This window comes from Chelonoidis abingdonii, chromosome 7, assembly GCF_003597395.2.
Source record: "Chelonoidis abingdonii isolate Lonesome George chromosome 7, CheloAbing_2.0, whole genome shotgun sequence".
Taxonomy (NCBI): domain Eukaryota; kingdom Metazoa; phylum Chordata; order Testudines; family Testudinidae; genus Chelonoidis; species Chelonoidis abingdonii.
This window is the reverse complement of record NC_133775.1, coordinates 99,941,072-99,966,789: the sequence shown is the minus strand read 5'-3', so window position 1 is coordinate 99,966,789 and position 25,718 is coordinate 99,941,072. Positions and strand designations below refer to the sequence as shown.

General features: G+C 39.6%; 1 protein-coding gene across 4 annotated transcripts in view; it reads left to right on the top strand.

Moving 5' to 3' along the window:
- The window catches only part of MACROH2A1 (macroH2A.1 histone), a 75,711-nt gene that overhangs the window by 17,734 nt on the left and 32,259 nt on the right, over positions 1-25,718 (top strand). For all 4 annotated transcript variants that reach the window (XM_032783252.2, XM_032783250.2, XM_032783251.2 and 1 more), the window contains exons 2-4: positions 3,578-3,778; positions 23,351-23,457; positions 25,403-25,600. In XM_032783252.2, the coding sequence (XP_032639143.1) occupies positions 3,607-3,778; positions 23,351-23,457; positions 25,403-25,600 (477 nt within the window). In that variant the 5' untranslated portion in view covers positions 3,578-3,606. The remainder of the gene's footprint in view (positions 1-3,577; positions 3,779-23,350; positions 23,458-25,402; positions 25,601-25,718) is intronic.

Sequence of the window (25,718 nt, the reverse complement as noted above, 5' to 3'; positions counted from 1 at the left end):
ATGCTGGAGACATCAGTTCCTCACTGGATTGTGGACCGGGGCTTGGTCCCTCTGGAAGCAATGCAGGTGATGGGACTGTTTCTGTTGACTGTGTACCGCTCTCTGCTGGTGCACTGTGTGGTATTTTAGGCTCTGGTTGAGCCTCTTGTGTAGGGTTATCTGCTGCTGCTGCCAGTGCCGGCTCGGTGGTGCCCTGTGGTGTTGGAGCTGTAGACAGGGTTGCAAGTGCTGGACTCAGTGCTGGCAATGGTTCTGATGCTGGCTGCCTTGCTGGTTCTGGGACTGGCTTTGGCTGGGTCTCTGGAACTGGATCCAGTACGGCTGTTGCAGTTGTTGGCAGGGGATTCAGTTCCACCACCTCCATCTGGGTGTCTAGTAACACAGATGGGGCCCTGGTGGAAGGCTCAGGAACATGGATAGGTGCTTAGCCTGGCTGCGGCTGACTATTCCCACCCTCTTGGCTAGCTTTACATGGTTGGCCAAGTCTTCCCCCAGCAGCGTGGGAATGGGATAATTATCATAGACTGCAAAAGTCCACATTCCTGACCAGCCCTTGTACTGGACAGGCAATGTGGCTGTAGGCAAGTTCAAAGATTTTGACATGAAGGGTTGAATCGTTACTTGAGCCTTTGGGTTGATGAATTTGGGGTCTACTAAGGATTGGTGGATAGCTGACACCTGTGCTCCAGTGTCTCTCCATGCTGTAACCTTCTTCCAGCCCACACTCACAGTTTCCCTTCGCTCTGAGGCTACCTGGAAGGCATCTGATCCTGACGACCTTTGGTATGACTCCAGTGTAATGAACTGAAGTCTGTTGGGGTTCTTAGGGGAGTTGACCTTCACACACCCCAGCTCATTACATTTAAAACATCACCCAGCTGACTGGTCACTGGGGCGAGGTGAGTTGCTAGAGATGGTGTGGTGGGACGATAAGGTATTTGAGTTTTTCCCTGGAATATAGATGGGGCCTTAGGCTGCCCCAGGTGACAGGGTGTTGTCTTGGGTTGCCCCTTCTGATATCTGCTCCAACTGCTACTAGTTTTTTTCTTTTCCGTGACCTGCACCCATTTGGTTCCAATCTCCCCCACCTCGATTACAGTTTTGGGCTTCCTATCTAGGATATACTTTTCTATTTTCTCAGGACTATCCTCTAGGAACTGCTCCATTTTCATTAGGAAAGACAGATCTTCCAGAGATTTAACACTTGTTCCTGATACCCAGGCATCCCATTTTTTTTCAATCTGGTAGGCGTGTCAGGAAAATGCCATGTCCGGTTTCCACTTTAGGGCTCCGAACCGCCGACGGGCATGCTTGAGTGTTAGCCCCATTCTGATTCTGGCCTTTTTAAAAAAAACTTCATAACTGTTCGTGTGTTCCTTAGGCATTTCAGCCGCCACCTCTGCTAAAGGTCCACTGAGCTGTGGTGTCAGCTCTACCATGTACTGGTCGGTAGAGATGCTGTACCCAAGGCAGGCCCTTTTGAAATTTTATAAGAAGGCCTCGGTATCATTGCCTGCCTTGTGGGTGGGGAACTTTCTGGGATGGGAAGCGGTACCTGGAGAGGGATTGCTAGGGTTGTGTGGTATAGTCTGCTTAGCCCTTGCCTTTTCTAACTCCAGTTCATGCTGCCTCTCTTTTTCTTGTAACACCAGGACTCTCTTCTGTGCAGCCTCTTCTGCCTCCATAGCTCTCTTGTGGGCAGCTTCCTGTGCCTTAATTTCTAGTTGTTTTAATTTGATCAGTCTCTTGTGTTTGTTCTCTTTCTCCTTTGCTTCCAGTCTAGCCAGCTCTAGTTTATTAGCTGTTTCACTGGTAGTCATGTTCCTGCTTTTTGTACTTAACTAGCCTAACCGAGAGCTATAAAGGAAAAAAATACTAGCTTGTGAATTCCCTTGTAGAAAGTAACCTGCCCTGCCCTCAGGCAGAGACAGAAATCTCCAGCTTCCCACAGCTTAAAAACATCCCTTTGTTACAAGGACCTGATACCTTTGCCTCCAGGCAAAGAGAGATAAGAGCTCAATCTGCTTTCTAAACAGCCAAAAACGGGGCGGAAAATGGTCCTTTTAAAAAATCCTACTAGGCTTTTGGTTTAAAATGATCTCTGGTTCAAAATGATCCCACTGCTCTCTGCCACCATGTCAGGGTTCCCTCCCCACTCTGAACTCTAGTGGGACCCGTGGGGACCTGTATGAAAGACCCCCTAAGCTTATTTCTACCAGCTAAGGTTAAAAAGTCCCGAAGGCACAAATCCTTCCTTGTACCTTGGATTGGGTAATGCTGCCACCACCAAGTTATTTAAACAAACATTTAGGGAGGGCCACTTGGAGCCCTACCTTTCTCAAATATCCCCTCAAACCCCTACACCTCTTTTCCTGGGCAGGCTTGAGAACAATCCCCCTTTCCTGGGGAAGCTTGAGAATATATCCTCACCAATTGGTATAGGTGAACATGGACCCAAACCCTTGGATGTTAAAACAATGAAAAATTAATCAGGTTCTTAAAAGAAGAATTTTAATTAAGGAAAAAAGGTGAAAGGAGTACCTCTTTAAGATTAGAATGGAAGATAATCGCACAGGCAATCAGATTCAAAACAGAGGGTTTCCCTCTGGGCAAAACTTTTAAGTTACAAAAAGAAAACCAGGAATACCCTCCCTCTCAGCACAGAGAAAATTCACAAGCCAAAATAAAAGTAAATCTAACGCCTTTACTTACTAAATACTTACTAACTTTATAGGAGTTGGATTGTTTGCTTCTTTGATCTTGCTCCAGCCAAAGCCAGAACAGACAGAACAAAAGCCTCTCCCCTTCCCCTCAGATTTGAAATTATCTTGTCCCCTTATTGGTGGTTTGAGTCAGGTGCCAGCTAGGTACTTGAGCTTCTTAACCATTTACAGGTAAAAGAGGAATTAACCCTTTACAGAGTAAAGAGGGATTTTATGCTACCCTTAGCTGTATGTTTATGACACATGGTAACTGCACCTGCACATTAGCACCATAATTATATACTGTAGTTTGAAAATCTAGCCAATGGTTTTTTCCATTAGAGTAGAGGTTTGCTCAGTGCCTTTGGTCAAAAATTTCCCTCCCTTCATTCTCAAGCCCTGTTTTACTATGACTGCCATGATTCACCCCAGAGATGGCTGCATTCAGTGATATTTATCTATGATAAAATCCTTTAGGATCTTCAAGAATGAGAGGAAGTTCTAGATGAATGTAAATATTGAAAGGTCTGATTTCTCACCAGCCAATCTCTGGATCACACATTTTGTATTATAAACAAAGTCGTGACAAGTAAATGTCACAATTTTAAGGAGTATCCATTACAGAACAACTTGTAAAACCTTATATGGATATGTTTTAGGCACCTTTGATACAACTCGCAGATGCCAACTTCAAAGTAACAGTCGAGCATAGCTAAAATTCAGCATATGACATTTTAGCAGTCAAAAAATCTGTTGATTTTGTCACTGATGAAAAATGATTTATTCTGGCATCTATGCAAAGAGTACAATAGTCCTCTGAAAGAATTAAGTGTTGTATTCCTTACTGGTAACCTTATCTTTTCCTTTGTTTATAGTGTGCTGCTCTAGACCCAATATAGACAAAATGTCCAGCAGGGGTGGAAAGAAGAAGTCAACCAAGACTTCCCGCTCAGCGAAGGCTGGAGTCATATTCCCTGTAGGAAGAATGCTACGTTACATTAAGAAAGGTCATCCGAAGTACAGAATTGGTGTTGGTGCCCCTGTGTACATGGCTGCTGTACTTGAATACCTGACTGGTAAGTTTAATAGAACAATTCAAAATAGCAGCAGTGAGAATGAATAATGCATAAATAGAATTCCTACAATATACAAGCAATCAGAAAAAAATGGCTCTGCTGATTTGTGAATGGCTAAAATAAGATCTAGTTTGGTAGTACTGTACCTGTAGACCCAAACTACCAGGTCCAGACCTAGATCAAAGTTTCCTTATTTTGATGACATTACAATCCAGGGTTTTGGTTTAGTCTGTTATAAAATCCTCATCTTGCGAATAGCCTTTCTAAAGGATTCTCATGGACCTCAGTGAGTGTTAATTGAACCCTCAGTGCTGTACTCCTGTTTGCTCCCATTCTTGCACCTAATTTTTTTGTTCATGTTGCATTTGTCTGTTAGACTGTAAGCTCTTTTGGGTGGAGAAGTTGTCTTCTTCCATGTTTATACAATGCTGTGTACACTTACAGCATTGTATGAACATGAGATGTATCCTAACTTCCAAATTCAATCCTTTTTGGAGGTGAACTGATCATTTTTGCTGATTATGAAGTTGAGACATGTGCTTTACTGTTAGACTTAATCAACAAACTCGTGCTTGTGCACTCTGTCCAGTTGTACCAAACCAGAACAGCTTATTTTCATTTATAGTCTTTCTATTACTCCCATTATTGGAGTACACAAGGACCTTAGAAGCAATTAAATTATCCTCACAATGCCTTGGTGGGGTAGGGAAGTGTTATTTTCCCCATTTTACAGATTAGGACTTTGAGTTGCACAGAGATTACATAACTTTATTATGGTCTCATAGGATGAGGCAGAACTGGAAATAGAATCTGGATCTCCAAGTCCAAGTGCAGTTCCTTACCTACAAAACAATCCTCCCTGTCCTACAAGTCTTAGAAGTTTCACATTTGCTTCTAAAATCATTTCCCCTCTGCCATTAACTTGAAATGAATCTTAAATGTAATGGTTTCAGGCTTTTAGGGGTAATAAACTTGACGTTGTACATTGAATTTAAATAATCAGGAATAAACCACGTGCTCAGATTGGCTTATGGATCCTGTGCATATGGGTTAGAAGCTTCAACGAGAATCAAGATTCAGCAGAGCCAAATTAGTGCAAGAGCTCTGAATTACTAGCAGTAAGGGCAAATGAAAAACCTGCATTGGGTCTCATCTCTCTCTGTCAACATTTCCACATAGTAATTGCTTCATTTGGTCCTCTGCAAGTGGTCAACAGCTGATGCTTTAGAGGAAGGTATGCCACTTCAATAATTCACTTGATCAGTTGGGCAAGAGTAGGAGGAATTAATTTAACTGCCTTTTCATAAACCTTACAGCATGCAGTAAAGCATGTGACTTAAGCTTGCGGGGCGGGTTTTGCTGGGGTTTTTTTTTGTAAGTTAATTTGATGTCACTCTCACCACCAAGACCACTCCTGCTTGCAGTGATCTCAGAGCAGCTGCAGACACTGCCACAGCAAATGCTGGAGGTAGGAGACAGTGAGTGCAGTCTAAAAGCATTCTCCTTCAGTTTTTTTTTTTTAAACCTCCAAAGGAACTTACAACACATCAAATTCAAAACTTTCACTCTACACTGTTCCTCCTTTAGTAGCAGACAACCATTCTGAGGCATATCTGTTGACCAAAATATCAATGGTAGATCTGACTTTTAGGCCTGCCTCTTGGAGAATTCGGTCTCTCTTTAAAGCATAATTTAAAAAAAAAAAAAAAAAAAAGCTTAGCAGATTGTTGAGTGATTTTGTCAGCCAGTGGTTCATTTAATTAAATAGCTAATAGCACAGGTTTGTTAGTTTGTTGTAATTGTTGCTGCACTTTTAAGAATACATTTAATGTATATTTAAAAAACTGAATAGATACCACATGGGCAATGTAAATAAGTGTTAATTCATATTCAGAAAACAACATATGCTTCCAGAATCCTTCAGTTACCTCCCATTGAATGTGTGTCTATAGAATAGTTTTATAGCATTTTTTTTTCTTAATTTGCCACACACGACACAAACTTTGCTACTGGTTACATTCCAGTTGGAACAATGGGGCTATAAGGTGTCAAAACTAGATGGGTGTGTAAACTGTATTTAAAGTGTTCATACTATCAGCTTGTTTTTATATGTTAAAGATAAACCCACTAAAATGTTACCTGGCTTTATATTTTAAGCTTTGTATAATATTTTGGACTACCTTAAGTAGTTCCATCAATTTTCTTTTCATTCCTACCAACATTTTATATCTCTTACTGGAATCCTTCTTCAGAGAGTATAGCTATAATTTGACTAGCCAGCTGTAAGTTCCTGACTCCTGAGAGCATTCTGGGTACTTTTTGCATCTCAGTCATTTCTTTGCAAGACTGGAGCATGATAGTACTGATGTATCTTTTTTCTACCAGCCTTTTAAGTGGTGTTAGAACAACTTTCTGTGGCTTCTGTTTATTAGTACTTCCATTTGCGCAGCCCATAGTTGTTTGCCTGTTTTGTTTTGTTTTTTTACTGGCGAGTTATTTGGCATATTGCCTGCTAGCCTATGAGAATTGAAGGACTAGTATAAGGGAGTTATTGGTAGTCAATATAAGGACTAGTAATTTAAGGGAGTTATTGGTAGTCAGCCTGATTCATGTGCATAGAAACTATTTCAGTTACCTTGTTTTTCTGCCAGCCACCAAACTTCCCTGCCTTTCTATATTTTCTTGCAGATTGATTGTCATCTTTTTTGCTGGATTTCTTCTTTAGAAGAACTCTTAAACCCTATAGATTTCCTTTGAAATGAAAATCCCCCTGCCCCCTTGGAGGCTTCACTTGAGCACCCTCAGCTGAAATGTCCCTTAAGAAGAGAGTGCTTTGAATGTTGTCCTTTTAAGCAGAGCAGTACAGGTGTGCCTGAGGTAGTGCTAATGAGCGGCACATGTTACCATTTAAATGCTTGACTTAAAGGCTTTCCAGGCCACAGATAGCTTAGTCCAGTGGTTCCCAAACTTATTCTGCTGCTTGTGCAGGGAAAACCCCTGGCTAGCCGGGCCAGTTTGTTTACCTGCTACGTCCGCAGGTTTGGCCAATCGCAGCTCCCACTGGCTGTAGTTCACTGCTCCAGGCCAATGGGAGTTGCTGGAAGGCAGCAGCCAGTGTGTCCCTACTACTCTAAACAGTTGATTCACAAAATACTTGTGCTTGTCAGCACATCCAACCTATGTAGGTTTCTACAAACATCCTTAATGCACATCTTTATTGTGCATTTCTTTCAAGGAAATAATATATAACATCTGCTGTGCACCAGAGGCTAACGCTAAAGCATGTGTGGGAGAAGAAGGAGGCGAAGGCATATATTTATTTTGCCAAAGGTTCTGAGGTACGTGGCTGTGAACACAGCAGCCACACACTAAAGCTACAGAATGAAATGAGTACATCAGTTCTCCATGGATGTTTCAGCATCTCACATCATCATTTAGTAATTCATGGCTTGTGACCTCCCCTCCTTCGATCCAGGCTAGTTGAGACAGTGCTGCTAAATATGCAGGGGAGCTAGGTCAGGACATCCAAAATGCTTGCTCATGCTCCAGAGCCAGTTATGTGGATTACAGACTGGTTCATGCGATGGTAATAATCTTAAAATCCTTGAGGAGTCTCCTCACCTTATCGTGGCACTGTTGGTGGCATGTTGCTGGCTTCTCTCCCTTATCCTCTTTAGCAGGAAACTACAATCCACCATTCTCCCAATTTCCTCTGTAAACTAGCACACAAGTTCTGGAATATCCATGCCTCCAGTTGTCTCGGCATAAGAGATTATGACAGTCCAAGAAGTCACATATTGAATCTTGGGTCTCTCTCAGGCAGGACCCCCATTGAAATGATGTTGTGCCTACACCAAACCACATGTCTTTCCTTTGGGGCCCATAATTTGCAGGCGTTGTTACGGCTGTATATTATGAGTATTTTGACAGAAATAAAGACACTCCTTGACCCTCAAAAAGGAAAACAGAAATCTCCTGTGCATGCTTTAAAGGCAGCAAGAAACAGCCCTAGGTGATTTTTTTTTTTTTTTTTTTTTTTTTTTTGGCTCCTCTACACAGAAAACAAATTTCAGTTGCCAAAATGTCACAGCATATGAAGAGAGGGAGAAGTGTATAAAACAGCAGGAGAACAGGAATACAGAAAAAAAATCAGACTTTTTGATTTGTTTGTTCTGCACTTACTGAAGTCAGGTAGGAGAGAACTTGAAATGTCTGTTTTTTCCATTAATTTTTTTTCTTGACTGGATTTTATTGTCTGTCCATGTATTTTGTTAAAATATAAAACAAGTGCTTTCTGAATTCCAGAGCTAAAATTCCATCTCTGGGGTTCTGGTGACTTGAGCTTTGTTCTCATGCATTATGACATCAGTAGAATTTCTCAGTGGAGTTTCAGGTACTCCAAGTCAGTTGCCTGCTGTTTCTTCTTGATTCATTTTAGATGTAGAAAACTGTTCCAGGCCATTGACTGGCTGAAAAATAAGTCATGTTCAAGTCCAATACATTTAACTGCTCGCCCCAAATGAACACTTTGTATGATGTCCAAATTCATTAACTTAAATTGCTGTTCACCTCCTGTGTTCTGCTTGCTGCTCAAAAACTACACAGGCTCATAAAATAGGAATACAACTTAAATATATTTTATTTTTCAAAGCAAATGCCCCAGTGAACTTTTTCCTGGGGGTGCAAAGAGAAAGTGGGTAGCCTAGCATTCCCCAATAAATAAAAAAAAATTGATTGGTTAGAAGCAGATTGGAGTTCCAAGTTTTCTACGGGTTATTGTTAATTGTAGCACATGTGGGGTAAAATTATTCATTGACAGTGTTCTTTTGAAAAAGTTAAAACATTTTCATCTCTAACATGATACATTTTCTTCCATTCAAACAGGCAACTTTTAAGCAATGATCCCATTTTTGGCTCTGCTGTGATCAGATTGAGTCTGGCATAAGCCATGCACTCCAAGGCTAGACTTAAGCAAGATCAACTTAAGAGACTTCTAAAGCAGGGGTAGGCAACCTATGGCACACGTGCCGAAGGTGGCACGCGACTTGATTTTCAGAGGCACTCACCCTGCCCAGGTCCTGGCCACCGGTCCGAGGTGGCTCTGCATTTTAATTTAATTTTAAATGAAACTTCTTAAACATTTTAAAAACTTTATTTACTTTACATACAACAATAGTTTAGTTATATATTATAGATTTATGGAAAGAGGCCTTCTAAAAACATTAAAATGTATTACTGGCACACAAAACCGTAAATTAGAGTGAATAAATGAAGACTCAGCACACCACTTCTGAAAGGTTGCCGACCCAAGTTCTAGGGTCTGTGTGCTTTCTTCAGCATGGGAAAAGCTGAGAATTCAGGGGAAACAGTGTCGCTGACCATACACAAAGTGATGTCTAATGCACAGTGTGAGCAAACTGAAAAAGAAAAATGCGTTCCTCTAGCTTCTTTGAGTTCTTTTTTATATGGCAACTAGAAAAGCACCATTAAAGGTTGATGTCCTTTTTTGATGTTTGCCCTAAAAAGGGCCATTTTGTTTGAGAAGGTCACTTCTTAGACTACGAGACCACTGATCGGCATTCAGACACCACGTTGGTGACATTGCTCATGCTGAAGCACTTAACAGAGGATTGAATGAAGGTTGCCATCTTCCTCCCTTAAGCTCTAGTAACTTTAGCTGTCTCTTGTAAACATTCACAGACAGATGTGTTTTTTTAAGTTGATGATGTCTCTCTTACACTGAGTTGTACCAGTGCCAGCCATGGGCTTGCAAAAGAACTGTAGTGGCAAAGCTTCTTTGTAACATTCCACTTTTTGTGTTGGTTCTGTGCCATCTTCCATAGCAGAGGTGAGACTGTCGCAGTTACTTTAGAAAGCTTTATACTTGTAAAATGTGCCTGTTTAACTTTAAAACTTTGTAATGTTATCAATTAAATGTTTAACAGTCTTCCCTTCTAGACCTATAAATGCATGAAGCAGAATGCTTCCGACCTATATAAATGAAGCATTTCCTTTCTCCTATAAGCCTTGCTCACTTTGGCTCTGAACCTACAAATACTTATGCACATGCTTAACTTAACACACAGGAATAGTTAATTTCAGCTTCCCAGAAGAGTGTGTAGTTTGGACTGTTAAGTAAAATAATGAAAACAAAACGGTTTCATGTACTAAACCTTCATAGTACACAATGGAAAATGCTAGTAAACAAAGCTATAGTTCAAAGTGTAAACTTAAATCAAAATCTGGTTTGTGATGGGTATCTTTTTGGAACAGTGTATGGGACAATACATATGATTTGCTGCCTTCTGATTTCAATCACTATGATTTATTTCCTCTCTTCATAAATATTAGCCTTGGTTAATATTTACCTCCTTGAGTCTATAAATCTTGGTATTGACAGCAGCAAAAGCTGATATTTATTTATTTTAGTGGTAATATCACATATATTACTTTCCTTCTCTTCCCCCCCCCCCCCAATAAAACTGCAACACAAAATTAAAACTGTGGTATAGTTTGCTATACATTCTTTTTTTCTGTTCTAAAAACCCTGCCTGATCTTGGGAAAAGGGTATCTCTTACTATTGAGAGAAAACAAAAAACATCTCTTCATGCAGTTTGTGGTGCCTCTTTTCATCTCTCCTCATTTGGGACTGATATCATCCCAGGACAGAGGAGTGGGAAGGAGGAGGACATCCATTGTTGTGAACTATGTAAACGTTTCCCTTATTCTTCACCTCCTGCCTTTGGAGGGCAGTGCTCAGGGCAAAGCCATGTACAGGCTTTGACTTGTGACTGAGAGGACAAACTCTTTTTCTGAGTCTCATTTAGTCTGCACGTATGGGGATATGCAAAGGTGTGTACACACTTCAGCTGATGGCTAGACAGCTCCTCTTCACAAGTTAAATTTGACATCAGAATGACAGTTTATGCAAATACAACTTCTTTTAAGTCAGCATGTCACTTTCCCAAATGAATTTGCTCTGAATGAGTCAATATTTAAACTCTGTCCAGGCAAAATATTTTAATTTTTGATCTTGAACCCCACATTAGGCTGCTGGAGAGAAGTGTGATCTGAACACAAGACTAGAATGTCTGAGTTTTAATCCCTCTTATGGCACACATTGAATGAAGATGTTACAATAACCCCAGCTTCTCCACCTTTTAAAATAGGGGTAATACTCACAAAAGTCTTGTTTAGTATTAATTATTAATGTTGATAAAGTATTTTGAAGAAGTCAAGTGCAATAAAAGTATTTCTGAATCAATACAATCCAAAACCTGTTAGAGAAGCAAGCGTATTTAATCCTTGTGTGTGGAGAAGAGTTGCCTGTACTTTTGTGCAGATGAAGTTCTTCGCTAGTCCACATTGTGAAGGTTCCCAAATCTGTTGCTGCATCTCCTCCACTTACTTGAAGGTCTGTGATTAACGAAAACTTTTTAATGGCAGATGGATTTGATCTGCAAAGTTGGAATCTGGTTGTGAATTTACCCAAAATTTGAGAGTGCCTTGTTCAGTGGTTGGGGATCCAGATCATCATAACAATGAGAAGTCCTAACTTTGAGGTTCAGGTCAGAATGTAGGTTCAATTCCTGAATCGTCCATCAAAGTTTGAGATGTTCAAACTTGGACTTTTGGTGACATCATAGAGAAGCAGGACAGTTGCACAGTTTGTATCTGGATTTCTAGCCAAACTTTCTCAAAGTTTTCAGACCCAGGATTCTGTTCGTGGAAAAAGTTCTTCTAATCATTTTCATTCTCAATCAATGTTGTCCAAGCCCCTTTGAGCTTCAGTGACCCTGGACTTTACTACCTCCACACTAAGAGCTGTCTAGTCCCCTGCGTTCAGTCAGAAGACTCCAGTCTCTGGGCCTGTCAGTCCAGCACTTGCTTACCATGAGCACCAACTTCATTTAGAAGAAAAGAAATCAAGGTGATGTACCACCAGAAGAACACCCAAAATAGTAAAATGTGGAAGTTTGCAACTTAACTCAAATGGAGAGAGAGACCAGTTGTGGCAGTGATGGCTTAAATATGCTACATCGTCACCACTGCACTGATTGTATGAGATGAGCAGGACAAAACAATGCTGTTAAACATATTAACATTCACTTTCAGAATAACATACAAAGATGTACTGAGTGCAAAAATTTGTGTTTATTATGTTCTCCAGGAAGAGTATCTTTTGATACAGAAAAGATTTGGGGCGTGGAAAGGATGATGGTATGCAATCACTTTTTTATTATTAAAAATCAAAACATTCTCAATCATTAGATCTAGTTTCTTTTTAATCTTAGAGGCAGTGGCTAACTGAAGTGAAGCAGATACTATGATGTGGAGAATGGTATGAAACTCAGAGGGCAAAGCAGTAAAAATATTATTTGACTTGGCTAGATAAATCTTGACTTTATAGCTGTAAGAACTCTCTTAGGACAGTGAAGTCTTGAGGGTTGACTTGTGACCTTACTATGCACCAATGCCTTGCTATGCCTAGCATGCTTTCACGTTATCTCAGCACACAAATATGCGCACCCTCCATACACACACACATTCCATGCATCCTCTCTTTCTGCTCAGACACGGAATATGGAAACTCTCCCTTTGACGTAAGTTGAGCCAAAAACCAGACGTTCGGTATGAGGTCATCTGCTTTTCTTTCATTACTAATGCCACTGGCATTTGCTGTTTCCCTAAGCTTAGGGCTTCAATGGGTGATTGGCATCTACCACCGTGTGTGTGTGTGTGTGTGTAAATGCAGGTTTATTACATATGCCTGCATAGGTCAAAGGCTAAACCAAGACCAAGTCTTAAGACATTAGTAGTCTTCTGTACTCTGAACCAGCTAGGCCAAAACATACTGCTGTACGATCAAGTAATGTCTGGCAGCAGTTAGGTTAATCATGTTTGAATACATTTTTTTTTAAACATATGTAAACTGCTAAGATTAAGTGTAAACTACTAGGGAGAGGAAACACCACTGCAAAAAAAAAATTTTTTTTAGTTTTGAGTTAAATAGGAGTATGCCAAGTTGAGGGAAAGGAACTGTTCTGTAGGCAGGATCTGAACATTGCACATTAATTTGCATTTAAGCGTGAATTTGCTGTCAGAGTGCCCTAAAAACTGAACTACTTGTACCTTTTTAAGTGATTAACCTGGAACATTAAAAAGCCCAACAGTTGAATGATATTGATGCTTACAAAGAATAATGGATAGCTTAAGAGTGGAGGAAGGAGAAAAGAGCTGAACAGAAGTTTGAGTCAGATCAGAACAGTTTAAGTGGAAGTGGCTTTTGTGGCCTCAGCTTGTATTTTATGTAAACATCAGTCTGTTATCTGCCTCACAAAACTTACAATAACTTGACAGAGTTAACAGTTTTTGCTCAACAGGGCCCAGTTTTGATGTAGCCCAGATGCCAGTGCATGAAGGTTTTTTATCACATTCCTAAGACTATGATTGCCTTGTTGAGGGTTGAGGTTAGTGGGTGAACACCAAGGCTTGCACAGAGTAAAAAAAAACAAAAAAAAAACCCCTTTAATAGATTTTCACTACATCAGATTTCTCTGACTTTGAGACAAGGCTGAGAATTGTTTTATAGGAATGTGGCGTGGGAGTGGGAGGGAGAGTTATTAAATGATTCTACCATTGCTGTTAAGACTAGAGATTCCATGGGGGATTGAATGGAATATGTAGGGGAAAGAATTCAGGAAACTCTTAACAATCATACTTGATTGGGGTTGATTGGGGTAAAACCTTCTGGAACCATGTAAAACAAATCTGAACTCAGTAAAATGCTGATGGAAGGATTAATTTACAGAAATACAATAAACAGATTCCTTGTCATGTACTTGGCTTTGTAGCAAAGACACATTTTCTCAATGGGATTACACCAACATTCACTTTTCTTTGATTTCTCAGTGTTGTTTTTAATTTTCTTTTGGTTAGAAGAGAGGCTTCAAACAATTTTCAAAACGCTCTGACTTCTTTTCCTTGGAAGTCCTTTATTCAAAAATTGGCTTTGTCTCAGCATGTCACCTGTTAGCTGTTACAAGCTGAATTTGCGAAGCTATGATTTCATCTCCCTGAAGAGAAGGTGGACAGAAGGCTTCCATACAGCAGAAATCATTTAAAACCAAACAAAGGGGAAAATCGTTCATCCATCCAAAGAACTTGGAGAGCAGGCCTGTCAGCTATGTTCGCATTCGGAAAGCAAGGCTAGAACTCTGAAAGCCCGCCAAATGGAAAGGCTTTGTCATTTAGACCACAAAAGACTTTAAAAGACTCACATTCAATAAGGAGAAATAATATTTTTTGTTGAAGATGAAAATATAGAAACCACCCACTATCCAGAGGGAGGGGAATGGAATCAAATGTGTTTTCATCCAGGTCAAATATTGCTGCTGTGCATGCTTCATTTAGGACTTCAGTGACGTGTTTTATTTGAACCTCAGAAGTTCAGTGCTTGTTTCTAAATTCTTTAGACCACGCCAGAACAGTTAAACACCATAGTGAAGAAAAGTGTATAAGGCACACAGCTGGTTTGTGGAACACACAGATGAAACTATTTCAAGAGAGAATTTTGTGAAATGCCTAAGAGGTGAGCAATGTTGAGTTTAGACAAGTCTTCAGACGCTCATCCCAGCCCTCTAGGATGAAAATTCACTCTGAAAAATCACCCTAGAACACGCTTTCTGTGAAGATTTCTAATACAGCTTGGTTGTGGTTCAGTAGGAAATGCTGAGAGAGCAGCTTTTCCTGTGGTCTTATCTCTGACTTATGTGCAGAGGTGCACAACCCCTTTTCTTTTCTCTTAAAACTTTTTTTTTTTTAACTGAACTTTTAAAAACCTCAGTAGCCCAAAAAATTAGTTCAGGTTTTAGGAACAGGCTCAGACCAGTTTTTTGTTACCCAAATCCGTTTGCTCAGTTCTGAATTTTGCAAGGGAATTTTTTTCAGTTGATAACAGATAGTCATGGACACAGCATCTTAGCTGGATTGTATTTAAGAGAAATCTTTGTAACATGCAAGCTTGCACTTACTTCCATTTAGTTTAAAAATCTTAATGGACAAAATATAAATGTAAATCAAACAAACCAACATGTTCACATTACCACTTATCTCCAAAGGCACTCCACTCTTTTGCTTTATAACCAACCATTAAAAACAGAGTCCCATGACATGCAAACTGGTATCTTGCATTACACTTTTCTTCCCTAACAATACACCTATCTCAGCCTTTCTTTTACTGGAACAATGTTGTTTTTAAATCTGCGACTACAATAACACATTTTTTTTTAAAAATGAGGGGGGAGGGGCTGCTAAACCAGGTGTTCTCAACCTTTTTCTTTCTGAGACTCTCCCTCTCTTCCCCCCACCTTCCCACAACATGCTATAAAAATTTCACAACCCACAATTTTTTGTGCATATCCAGTAGATTAAAAGCCAGGGCTGGCGTTAGGGGGCTAGCAAGCAGGGTAGTTGCCCAGGGCCTCCTGCCACATAGGACCCCACGAAGCTAATTTGCTCAGGCTTCAGCTTTGGTCCCAGGTGGTGAGGCTTGGGCTTCAACTTTCTGTCCTGGGCTCCAGAGAGTCTAATGCTGGCTCCTCTCTGGTTTATTTTAGCAGATCACCGAAACCTGCTTGCAGCCCTCCAAGCGTCCCCAGACCTCGAGTTGAAAACTGCTGTTCTAGAGATCTATTTTTTAACCCTTATGTTGATTATCTCTCAGTTTTCAGAGGGACTCGATGAGAAAGCTCTCCTATGCATGCGTAAGGGTTACAGAATCAGTCCCTTAAATGTTAAACACCTTCTGATACTTGTGTGTTCCTTACTGAAACTTTTTTTTCCAAAATAAATATTTTGATGTGCGATTCTTTTAGAAGGGCTATCTCAGATGTACAGCATCCTATGTCCCTTTATGTAAGGGTTGCTATAGTAATTATCCATCTAGAAACAAAATGCTTGAGTAAATAAATGATTAGAATAAAGGTGTTGCACATCTAGCGAAAGCCTCAGTCCTGTTTATTTACCCTCACTTTTGAAAATTGCTCTAAAATTCTGTTGTTCTTCCAGCTGGATGAATGTCCGTTTCCATGCCTTGCCTATTCAGAGATTGGGGTCCTCTTTGATTTCTCTATGTTGATATGCTGCCTTTTAAGGGAGTCCCACCTCTCTGACGTTATTCATGTATCAGCCATTAGCAGGTCTGGAAACTGTGCAGTATGATCACTACCTATTAATCAACACACAGTAAATGACTGCCTTGATTGCACTGAAATCTAGGGATGCAGAACATATTTGGTCCTTTGTCCCACTGAAATCTATGGGGAAAAGAAGGAACTTGTTGAAAATATTAGACTCCTTTCTAGCCTTCCCCATAAATTCTGTCTGTGGCACTGTTCAGAATGACTGTGTGTGTATGTGTGTGTGTGTGTATGTGTATATATATATAATGGATAGATGCTAGTGGGGAGCTTACTGGGGTGAACATCAGGTTGGAAAGATCTAGACTCCTTGTAATACGAGGTGTGAAACTGAGCCAGCAGGATCGACTCAGCTTTTAAGACTTGTAAGGTATATAACTTGAGGTTCCTGCAGTTTGTGTGTGGATCTTTCAGAAAAGCTGGACACTAAGTGCTAGATGTTCAAAAAGAGAGGCCCATGTCTGCCTGTGCAATTGCATGCTTAGATTTGCACATGCATTTACCATGCACCATGGACATGTGCAACACATCTTGAAGAACAACAGTTACAGAAGGTTAGTAACCATTTTTTATATGTGCAAATGACCAGATAGGCATCTAAAAATACTCATTTGTATGCACAAATACCCAATTTGTGTGTGTAATCATAGCTGTGCAATATTTTTACATCATAATTTTAAAAGTGTGTTGCTAAACATCTAGTGGCACTTTCTGAAAGAGCAGGCTTTGCCCCAGCATGTCTGTTGGGAAATGTCCTACTTTGGTTGTTAATCTCCTAGTCCCAAGGTAGCAGCAATTCAAGCAGGACTCTATGTAGTCTGAAGTGCTGTGGGTACACCTTAGGGAATTACGCATGTATGCGCCTATATAATTTCACACACAAAAAATCTGACTATGCATTGTCACATAATATTACATAATATTCCTTAGCAGACAAAGACTATGAAAAATGTTGGATCACACTGAGAGTTAAGGGAGCATTGACCGATTTTTGCCCAAAAATGCCGTGACAAAGATCCCATTTTGCAAATATACCCGCAAAAGAGAGAGTAAAAGATTTTCCTGGACAGGTATTGGAAGATGGAAGAAAAGTCTTTTGCAAAACATGCAGTGTTGTTCTGGACCATCAGAGGAAATCAACAATTCAAACCAACTCATCCAATCACAGAAGCATTTAAACAGAAAACCTGCATTGCATGGAGAATCTCAAAAAATGCAGCGTACGCTTTCAACATGTTTCAACATAACCACAGTAGCACAACATGAGCGCTTAGATGTTGTCCGTGACTGTATCTTAACATGAGCTGCAGCAAACATACTGTTTATCTAAAGCAGACTATCATTTCATATTCCAATTTCTAAACACTTGAGTGAAGAATAGTGGTGCAATTCCAGGATGTTACCAGCTTCAAGAGGCAAATCTTACAGATGTCTACAACACTGAGAGAAATAAACTTAAGGACAAAGTGAAGGATAACTACGTGTCACTTATATTCAATTAAATGACTGATGACAAGGGCTGCTATGTACTTAACATTTTATTCGCACCAATGGTGTAAGCCAGTACTGGGAAGGAGTCTTCCTATCTTGCTGACATGCACTTCTTGCAGAAAACAAATCACAGCACTGTGTCTCAAACAGTCATTCAAAACTGTGCAAAGTTACAAAATTGTGTTTGACACGGATATACCGCATACATGAAGAAAACTTACAAAATGGTGTTGTCCGGACTGTTTCCCGGTAGCATCCATGTAACATGCTTTGCTCAGATAATCAGTCTGGTTGGGGAAAGTTTTTGTAAGCCATTTGAGGATGTCAGTGCACTGGTAAAAGCTTTCTCACAAATGTTCTGTGTGGCAGGGGACAGGAAAATGAGGTACTTCAATTACCTCAGGCAGAAAGTTCCCAGTATAACAATGGCACCAGACCCAGTAGCAACTAGACGGAACAGCTGGTTTACTACTATTTAGTACCATGAAAAGCACTTTCAGTATTAGCACAGCTTTGTTAATGAAGCAACGGAGATGTACGACAAGTTGGCACCATATTCACTGCGGGAACTTGAAAGAGTGCTGGCAGATGAAACCCAATGTTTAAGGCTGAAGATTGTTTTATCAATGAAATGTGTGAGCACATCATTGACCTAATGGCTATATTTGAAAGCCAGAGACTGTGCACTCTTTGCTTTTCAGAAAATGGACAAACTGCTGTTTTTCCTTGAGAGAGACACTCAGTTTTTGGAGGAAACCATTCAAAAGTTTCTCAGAGCTGAAGATGTTAACAAAAACAACTAATCAAAGTAGCTAGTTTGTGCAACTGTTTTATTCGTTCGTTGACAATTTAGCTGAAAAGCTAAAGAATTACATCAGTGATACTGAGAGTGGGCAACCCTCAATTAAGTTTCTAAAATGCATAAGGATTTTCAGCCCCAGAAGAGTTCCTGTTAAATCTCATGTAAAGAAGGATTACACCTCAATTCCTGGCTTCAGTGACATTTCAGGAGAGGAGTTTGCTTTATGTACCGGGAAGGTGGCACTCGACATGATCCAGAGAACTCTAAAGTCATAGGAAACTGACGTTGCTATGTTTTCGTCATCAACAGCTGACCGTCTTCCAAATTTGAAAACATTGGCTTTCAGATACATAAATGCTATAACAAACACAGCTGATGCTGAGTACAGCAACTCACTGTATAATCTTGTCCTCTCCTGTTGGAGACGTTCTTTTTCAGAAGACAAACTGAAAGAGCTGGTGTTTCTTCATTTCAGTCTTGGAGTTAAAAAGATTTTATGTTAACAAAAAAATCCATTGGTTTAGTCTTATTAATGCTTTATTTTATTTTATTTTATTTTTAATTACTGTGCTAATATTTTGGTAAGCAGTATGACAGAAGAACCCAATATAACTGCACAATAATTTTGTTACAGTGCACTGTACTTGAGGGTACCGCAAGGACTCAAAGCATTCTCTTTAATTGTTTTTTTGTATTGCACTTGGACTTTGAAAAGATGTGAGCATTTAAAGTATTGCAGAAAAAGGATTGTTTTGCTGAAAATTATTTAAAAAAAAAACAAACCTAACCTCAATTTAACAAGTCCTTATTTAAAAACTTTATTTAGTTTTAAAAATCACACCACCTTCTGGGTCATGTTTTTTTTTGTTCAAGGAATGATAAAGCACTACAATAGATTCCATCATAGTGGAATAAATCTCTTTAATTACTCAAATTTTGTAACTGACAAAAGTGCACTATCCCCAGGTTACTATGTGAGATGGGCCCGACCTAAAAGTTCAGATGCAAAGTGGATAGTTAACTCCCACCCCAGAGTTCAGAGATTTGTGTAATTTTCTTATGGAGAGAAGACTAGATTTTCATTTCACTTAAAATCATGGAACATGTTGAAATCTTACAACTTACAATGGGTGTAAAACTGATGTTGGAGGAGAAGGACCCTAATAATTTGGCCAGAGTCAAAGAAAGATTTTGAACTTCTTGACCCCTAAGGTTTAGAGGAGGTATTGATCTGGAGGGTTGTTTCGGATCTGGCTTCAGTTACTATCTTTACTAGATGGGTTCTGTTGCCTGTGCTGGTTACATTTATAATATTGATAATGCTCAGATTTGATGCAGGAGGGGAGGGCAGAGAAGGCATCAGTGCTTGAGAAGGAATACGTGCTTGCAGCTTACTTTTGCTGTGCTATGAGTCATTTCAGTGCATTTGCAGCTTATTGGATTCTTGTTGGAGTGATGGTAGAAGAGTAGGGAGAAGCAGAAAGAAAAGACCTCCACCCCTCACGGCCCTCTGCTCCAAAGCAAAGCTTTCTCCTTGCCTTCTGTGCTTGAAAAGGAAGTGGGTTACCTCAACTTCCCTAAAGGACCATTAGAAAACTGTAATTTCAAAATGAGTTTCCTGTCCAAGGAAGAGAGCTTAGCACTTACAAGAACAGTTCTCCACTGTAGGAGGCAGACATTTTAGTTTTATGGGGAACAAATAAAACATTCCTCCATGCTTTGCAGGCATAACACTTTCTTAGGCTCTTTCGTTACAAAATGACCTGTCTACATAGTTATGCTGATAAGATGCAGAGAATAACATGACACAAGTGTTAGCAGTGGCTGATGTCGTAAAGAGATTGGGTGTGGGGGGGAAAACAAAAAGTAACACACTGTGTTGCAGCCAATTGCCCCCTTTACGTTTCAGTCAGCACTAAACCCTCACACATAAGGATCGCGGTGCCTGGATTGAGGTGTTTCAGTTCTTTATTACAGTGGTGCAGTCCTACCAAAATCAGTGGGGATGTACTAGGTGTTACTTAGAGCAGAATCTATCCCTTGGAATTTAACACATTTCCAATATCACAATAGATGTTTGAATTCTGTACTGATGCAGCTAAGCATTGTATGTCTGAACTTTGGCACATGGTGAGTGAATGACAAGAGGATTATGCAGGCTTTAGTCTGTTTTATGAAGGTTTGGGAGGTACCTTATCCTACTAGTTCTGATTTTTTTTTTAACTGATTTGTTGTTTGTATGAAATACATTAATTCATATTGAAAGACCAAAACCAAAAGACATGGATGTTCTTTCTCTGTGCCACACTCAAGTCATCTACCCTTGAAGAACATGAGGATGATATTGAAAGCTTGCTGAAGTCCTTGATGAAACTGAACTGTAATACAGGCAGAAGCAGCTGTGAGTTTTCCAAGAAGTGTCATAACTGGCTTTTTATGGGAGTCGTGATTAAAAGTAGCTGGGGAGTCATATTAAAATCAGTATAATATAAAGTCATGGGCTGTGGCTATCTAGCACTGCTTTCTCAAGATTTATAGTGTTGGAGGAGAGTGATCTGATGTGAAGTTTGATTATATTTTTTAAATCATCTTTTATTCATTTCCAGGATACTGTCTTTATTCCCTTCCACTTGTCCGTTAAAGCAAGTTTATGCTTCAGCTTTCATTGTGTATTCAGTTCATTTGTTAGCAGGATGGAATGATTTCAGTCACCTGTTTTAATTTTGTTTTGCATTTGTACGTTTTAGTAATTTTCCTAAAGAAAGGTTGATTCTTATTAGTTGGAGACCATAAAAACTTGTTGTTTGCAACTAAATATAGCCTGTATACTAAATTTGGTGCTTCTTTTTGCTAACCAGGAGGATACACTGTATTTATATACATTTGTTTAAGCAAATGTATATCTTAACTTACCTTTATTCAGAATCTTAATTTTTGTATTTCTTATTACGTTAGAAAATAACGAATGATGCATTATTTATTTACCAGGTGATGACTGATTTTTTTGTACTTGTGAATTGTGTCCAGTTCTGTGGATGGAAATTCAAATTAAATTAAAATACACAAAAATAGCATTTTAATTTTTTATTAAATAAATCTCCCTTAAAATGCTGTGTACATGAGAAAAAATTATCAACGTTTATGAAAAAATGTGTTTTTAAACTAACTGAATTATTAAACAAAGGAAATATCTGTACTTCATGAATTGAACTAATTATTTCTGGTCGCCATGTTCTTCAAGATTTTAGAGCTAGTAGGTGTCATTCTCTTACATGTATTTTTTATTTATAGCTTGGAAGGGGAAAACAACTTTCCTGCTTTTTCAACTCCCAATTGATTTCTTAACTTTGAATGAACTAGTCATTTAATCGAGCTAGGTGAATAAACTAAAACGAAGAAAATATTCTTTCTATACTGCAGAAGAGGCTACTGCTGTCAAAAACAGGTTTAGCACTTCAACAAACACTGGTTCCAGGTGCTTAGCTAATGACTTCCACCAGTTCAGTGGTCTGACTTTACTTTACTTAAATAATTGATTTTTATCCACCTTGGTTGTTCAACAAAAGAGTCAGATTTCAGTAACCCTGATGCTCAGTATTCTTTGATATAATTGTGTGTGGTTGACTGAAAAAAGACATTTTCCTTTAATTTCTCCTCTTCAAATATTACCACTCACAGGTTTGCAAAACCAGTGATCCAAAAGCAGTAAACAAACAGTGTCTTTCATCTCCCTCTGTACAGACAATCTAAAAGTGAGAGATAGCAATGATATTTGAATGCGGAACCAGATAAACATGAGCATGTTGTTGTAACTTCTGTATTTGTGCCCCATACTCTCTATTTTAATTACTGCTGGTTCCCTCAGATTTTTTGCCTGAGGCTTTTTGAGCTGAAGATAGATAAGTTAGTGGATAAAGCACTCGCCTTTCATGTTGTAGACAGTTACACGGAAACAAGTTAATCCCCCCTAATTCCGATCAAGAAACCACCATCATACATGCAGTAGCTAAGTACAGTTTGACATGATTGGAAATCTCTTCTAAAGAGATAATCTACTAGGAGTGAACAAACTTGACATGTCAATTACCTCCCCTCTTGGAGGGAAACCTTTCCTTGAAGAGCCAAAAATCATTAAGTCACTGCCATAGCAAAGAGATTTTGCATTTTTGCCCGCCTGCCTATAGCCTAACTTAAATGTCTGCCTGCCTGCCTAATGGCACTACAAATGAGAAACAGAATAAACGTCTCATTCAAGTATGAAAAAAATGTACGAGGAACAAAAGCCATCACCCAGGCTAGTGCTGAGTGCAGCAAAAAGTTCTAGTTTTACGTGCACACAGTACTTTGAAGTCTGGCAATAACAAAATCCTAGAAAATGTACAAAAAGTTAGTTCCAGGAACTCAACAAACAGTCAAGAATCAAGGCTTCTGATTTAGGAGGACATGAAACATAACTATAGTTTAAATAGTAGGACTTCAAACAGGCATTTAATCTTCACTGGCATAAATATAAAAGGAGACAGTGAGAACTGTTGTGCTCAATCTTTCATGAGACTGTATTTTAGCACAGTTTAAAACAAGTTTGGGCTGGTTCTCTCTTACATTGGTGCAAATTAGGAAAAACTCCATTGGATTCAGTGGAGTTACACTAGTGTAAAATTAAGAAAAGATCTGAATCCAGCCCTTTGAGTTGCACTAATCTCAAATGTACAGTGTGCATTGCTACATCTTCACAGATCTGTAAGTGCACAAATGGATTTTGTGAAACTTCCAGTGCTATGCCTCCACTCCAAGATTAGAGTCCGTCCTCTACCATTTATATTGTATTCCCTGACCCTATGAGGCAAATAGTTCAAATAAAGTACTACATAGTGCTTTAATGTTTGTTTATATGCAGTGTTGTTGTAGCCGTGTTTGTCCCAGGATATTAGCGAGACAAGATGGGTCAGATAATATCTTTTATTGGACCAACTTATTTCTTTGACTGTTGAGAATTGACATCTTATAGCCCTGTTCACCAAACACCAACTGAGTTTTAACTATCATATTTTAATTAAGAAGGGTTTATTCCCCCCCAGCGGAAATTCTTGAATTGGCTGGAAATGCAGCGAGGGACAACAAGAAGGGTCGAGTCACTCCTAGACACATTCTGTTGGCTGTAGCAAATGATGAAGAATTAAATCAGGTAAGAAAAGTCTCCATCATGTGAGGGCCAGGATTTCCTTTCGGGTTTCTTCCATTATCCTTCTATTATTACTGAATTGTAATTCAAAACCTCTGCTTCTTGAGCAGGCCACTGGAAAGCAGTTCATTCTTTCACTGTGTAACTAGTTAAAGTATGCCACTTAATTACGTTTCAGGGAATAAAATGTGCAATGCAAAGGAGATACAACACAACAGTTGCCTCCTCTGAGACACCAAGGGAAAGCCTCCTAGGAAACTGAGTCAGTCAATTCCTTTGAGTTAATATTCCTGTATGTATTCTGGTTATGTAGATCTTTCTTTTTTGTCCTAAAACTTTCTTAACCCATTGGAGCCAGACTTCAGGAGTAAGAAGGCTGGATTTTTTGAGATAGTCAAATAAATTCAGACATAACTAGTATTTATTATTTATCATTTATTTGCATTGGAATACATCACCCAGAGGCACTAACCGGGATCACAGTCCATTGTGTTAAGTCCTGTACAAACGCATAATAAGAAAAACTCCCTACTGCAGTCCAGTGTTCCACTAGCTGAAAAAACAATCTACTCCAGCCATCCTCCCTAGAAATCCCATAATACTACCCTGTTCATTATTCCTTTTGTGGGTCAGGGGCCTTACCTTATCGATCTTGAGCTGCAATCAAGGAACACTCAGCGCAGATCAAGGTGGGGAATGCCACAGGGGCTTTAAGTCACTTTTTGCACCCTTTCTAATTCAGGAGAAATCTTGATGCTGGTCTGATCCAGGGCACTAATTGGAGAGTGGAGTTAAGGTTGTCTTTAGAAATATGCAACTGGATATATTTCCCATGTACTTTTAGTTAATAGCATGCATGGACTCGGAGTGTATTTGAATATTTATCTACCTCAGTGGTTCTCAAACTGTGGGTCAGGACCCCAAAGTGGGTTATGAACCATTTTAACGGGCCCCCTAGGGCCAGCAGTAAACTTGCTGGAATCTGGGGCTGAAACCCAAGCTCCACCCCCACCCAGGGAGGCAGGGCTTGGGTTGCAGCCCCCGCAACCCCCCCCAGGTCATGTAGTAACTTTCAGAAGTGGGGTCACGGTGCAATGAAGTTTGAGAACCCCTGATCTACCTTTTCTTAACTGTACTGTTTCCGTGTTTTTTAAGACTTAGATTCTTTATAACTGTAACATTTCTGGATATACACCTCTACCCCAATATAATGCGACCTGATATAACATGAATTCGAATATAATGCGGTAAAGCAGTGCTCCGGGGGGGGGGCGGCTGCGCATTCCGGCAGATCAAAGAAAGTTCGATATAATGCGGTTTCACCTGTAACGCTGTATGTTTTTTTGGCTCCTAAGGACAACGTTGTATTGGGGTATAGGTGTATATACGTTATATACATACATGTGTTATAAATGCATATATACACATTACCTTTCATGTGAAGTTTCTTGTCTGTTAATTTCTTTAGTTTTTAAAGATTCAGGGAAATGCAAGTTTAAGAGGTCCATATGCATGCCTCTCCCTCTCCCCCTCCCCTCGCACTCCCCATGAAGCTTAGAGTGCTCCCTTTCGAACACACACTGCCCTGCAAAGCTCCTGAATCCACAGATATGGCTATCCTATTTTCTCTCTCATCTATAGCTGAATAATTTAGTCTTTGTTGCACACATTTGACAGCATAGATGAAAAATTAATTGTATGTGAGCACAAAAGACATCCAGGATGCATAGCAACATGCAAGAATCTGTGCATTTTCTGACTAAATTGTTCAGTTTGAATTCATGTTGTTTGGAAAGTGTTTCTTTGCTTCAGAGATATTTATTGAGATATATAAAGACATAGCTAGGAATAGACCACACAGAATACAGTGCATAGTAATAAACACTGCTTGCTCTTTATCACTGTGGAAATGCTGGATTTAATTATTTGCTACTTTATTTGCATTTAGCTATTGAAAGGTGTCACCATAGCCAGTGGTGGTGTATTACCAAATATTCACCCAGAGCTGCTTGCAAAGAAGCGAGGGTCTAAAGGAAAACTGGAAGCCATCATCACTCCACCCCCAGCTAAGAAGGCAAAGTCCCCATCACAGAAAAAAACTGTATCAAAGAAAGCAGGAGGCAAGAAAGGATCAAGGAAGTCCAAGGTAGAGTAATCTGTATATATCAAACCCATATCATGTAATGCAGGAGCTGCTAAAAACTGGAGAATCAGAGAGACTAGATGTGTGTATATATACAGTTATAGACCAGTGGTCCCCAACG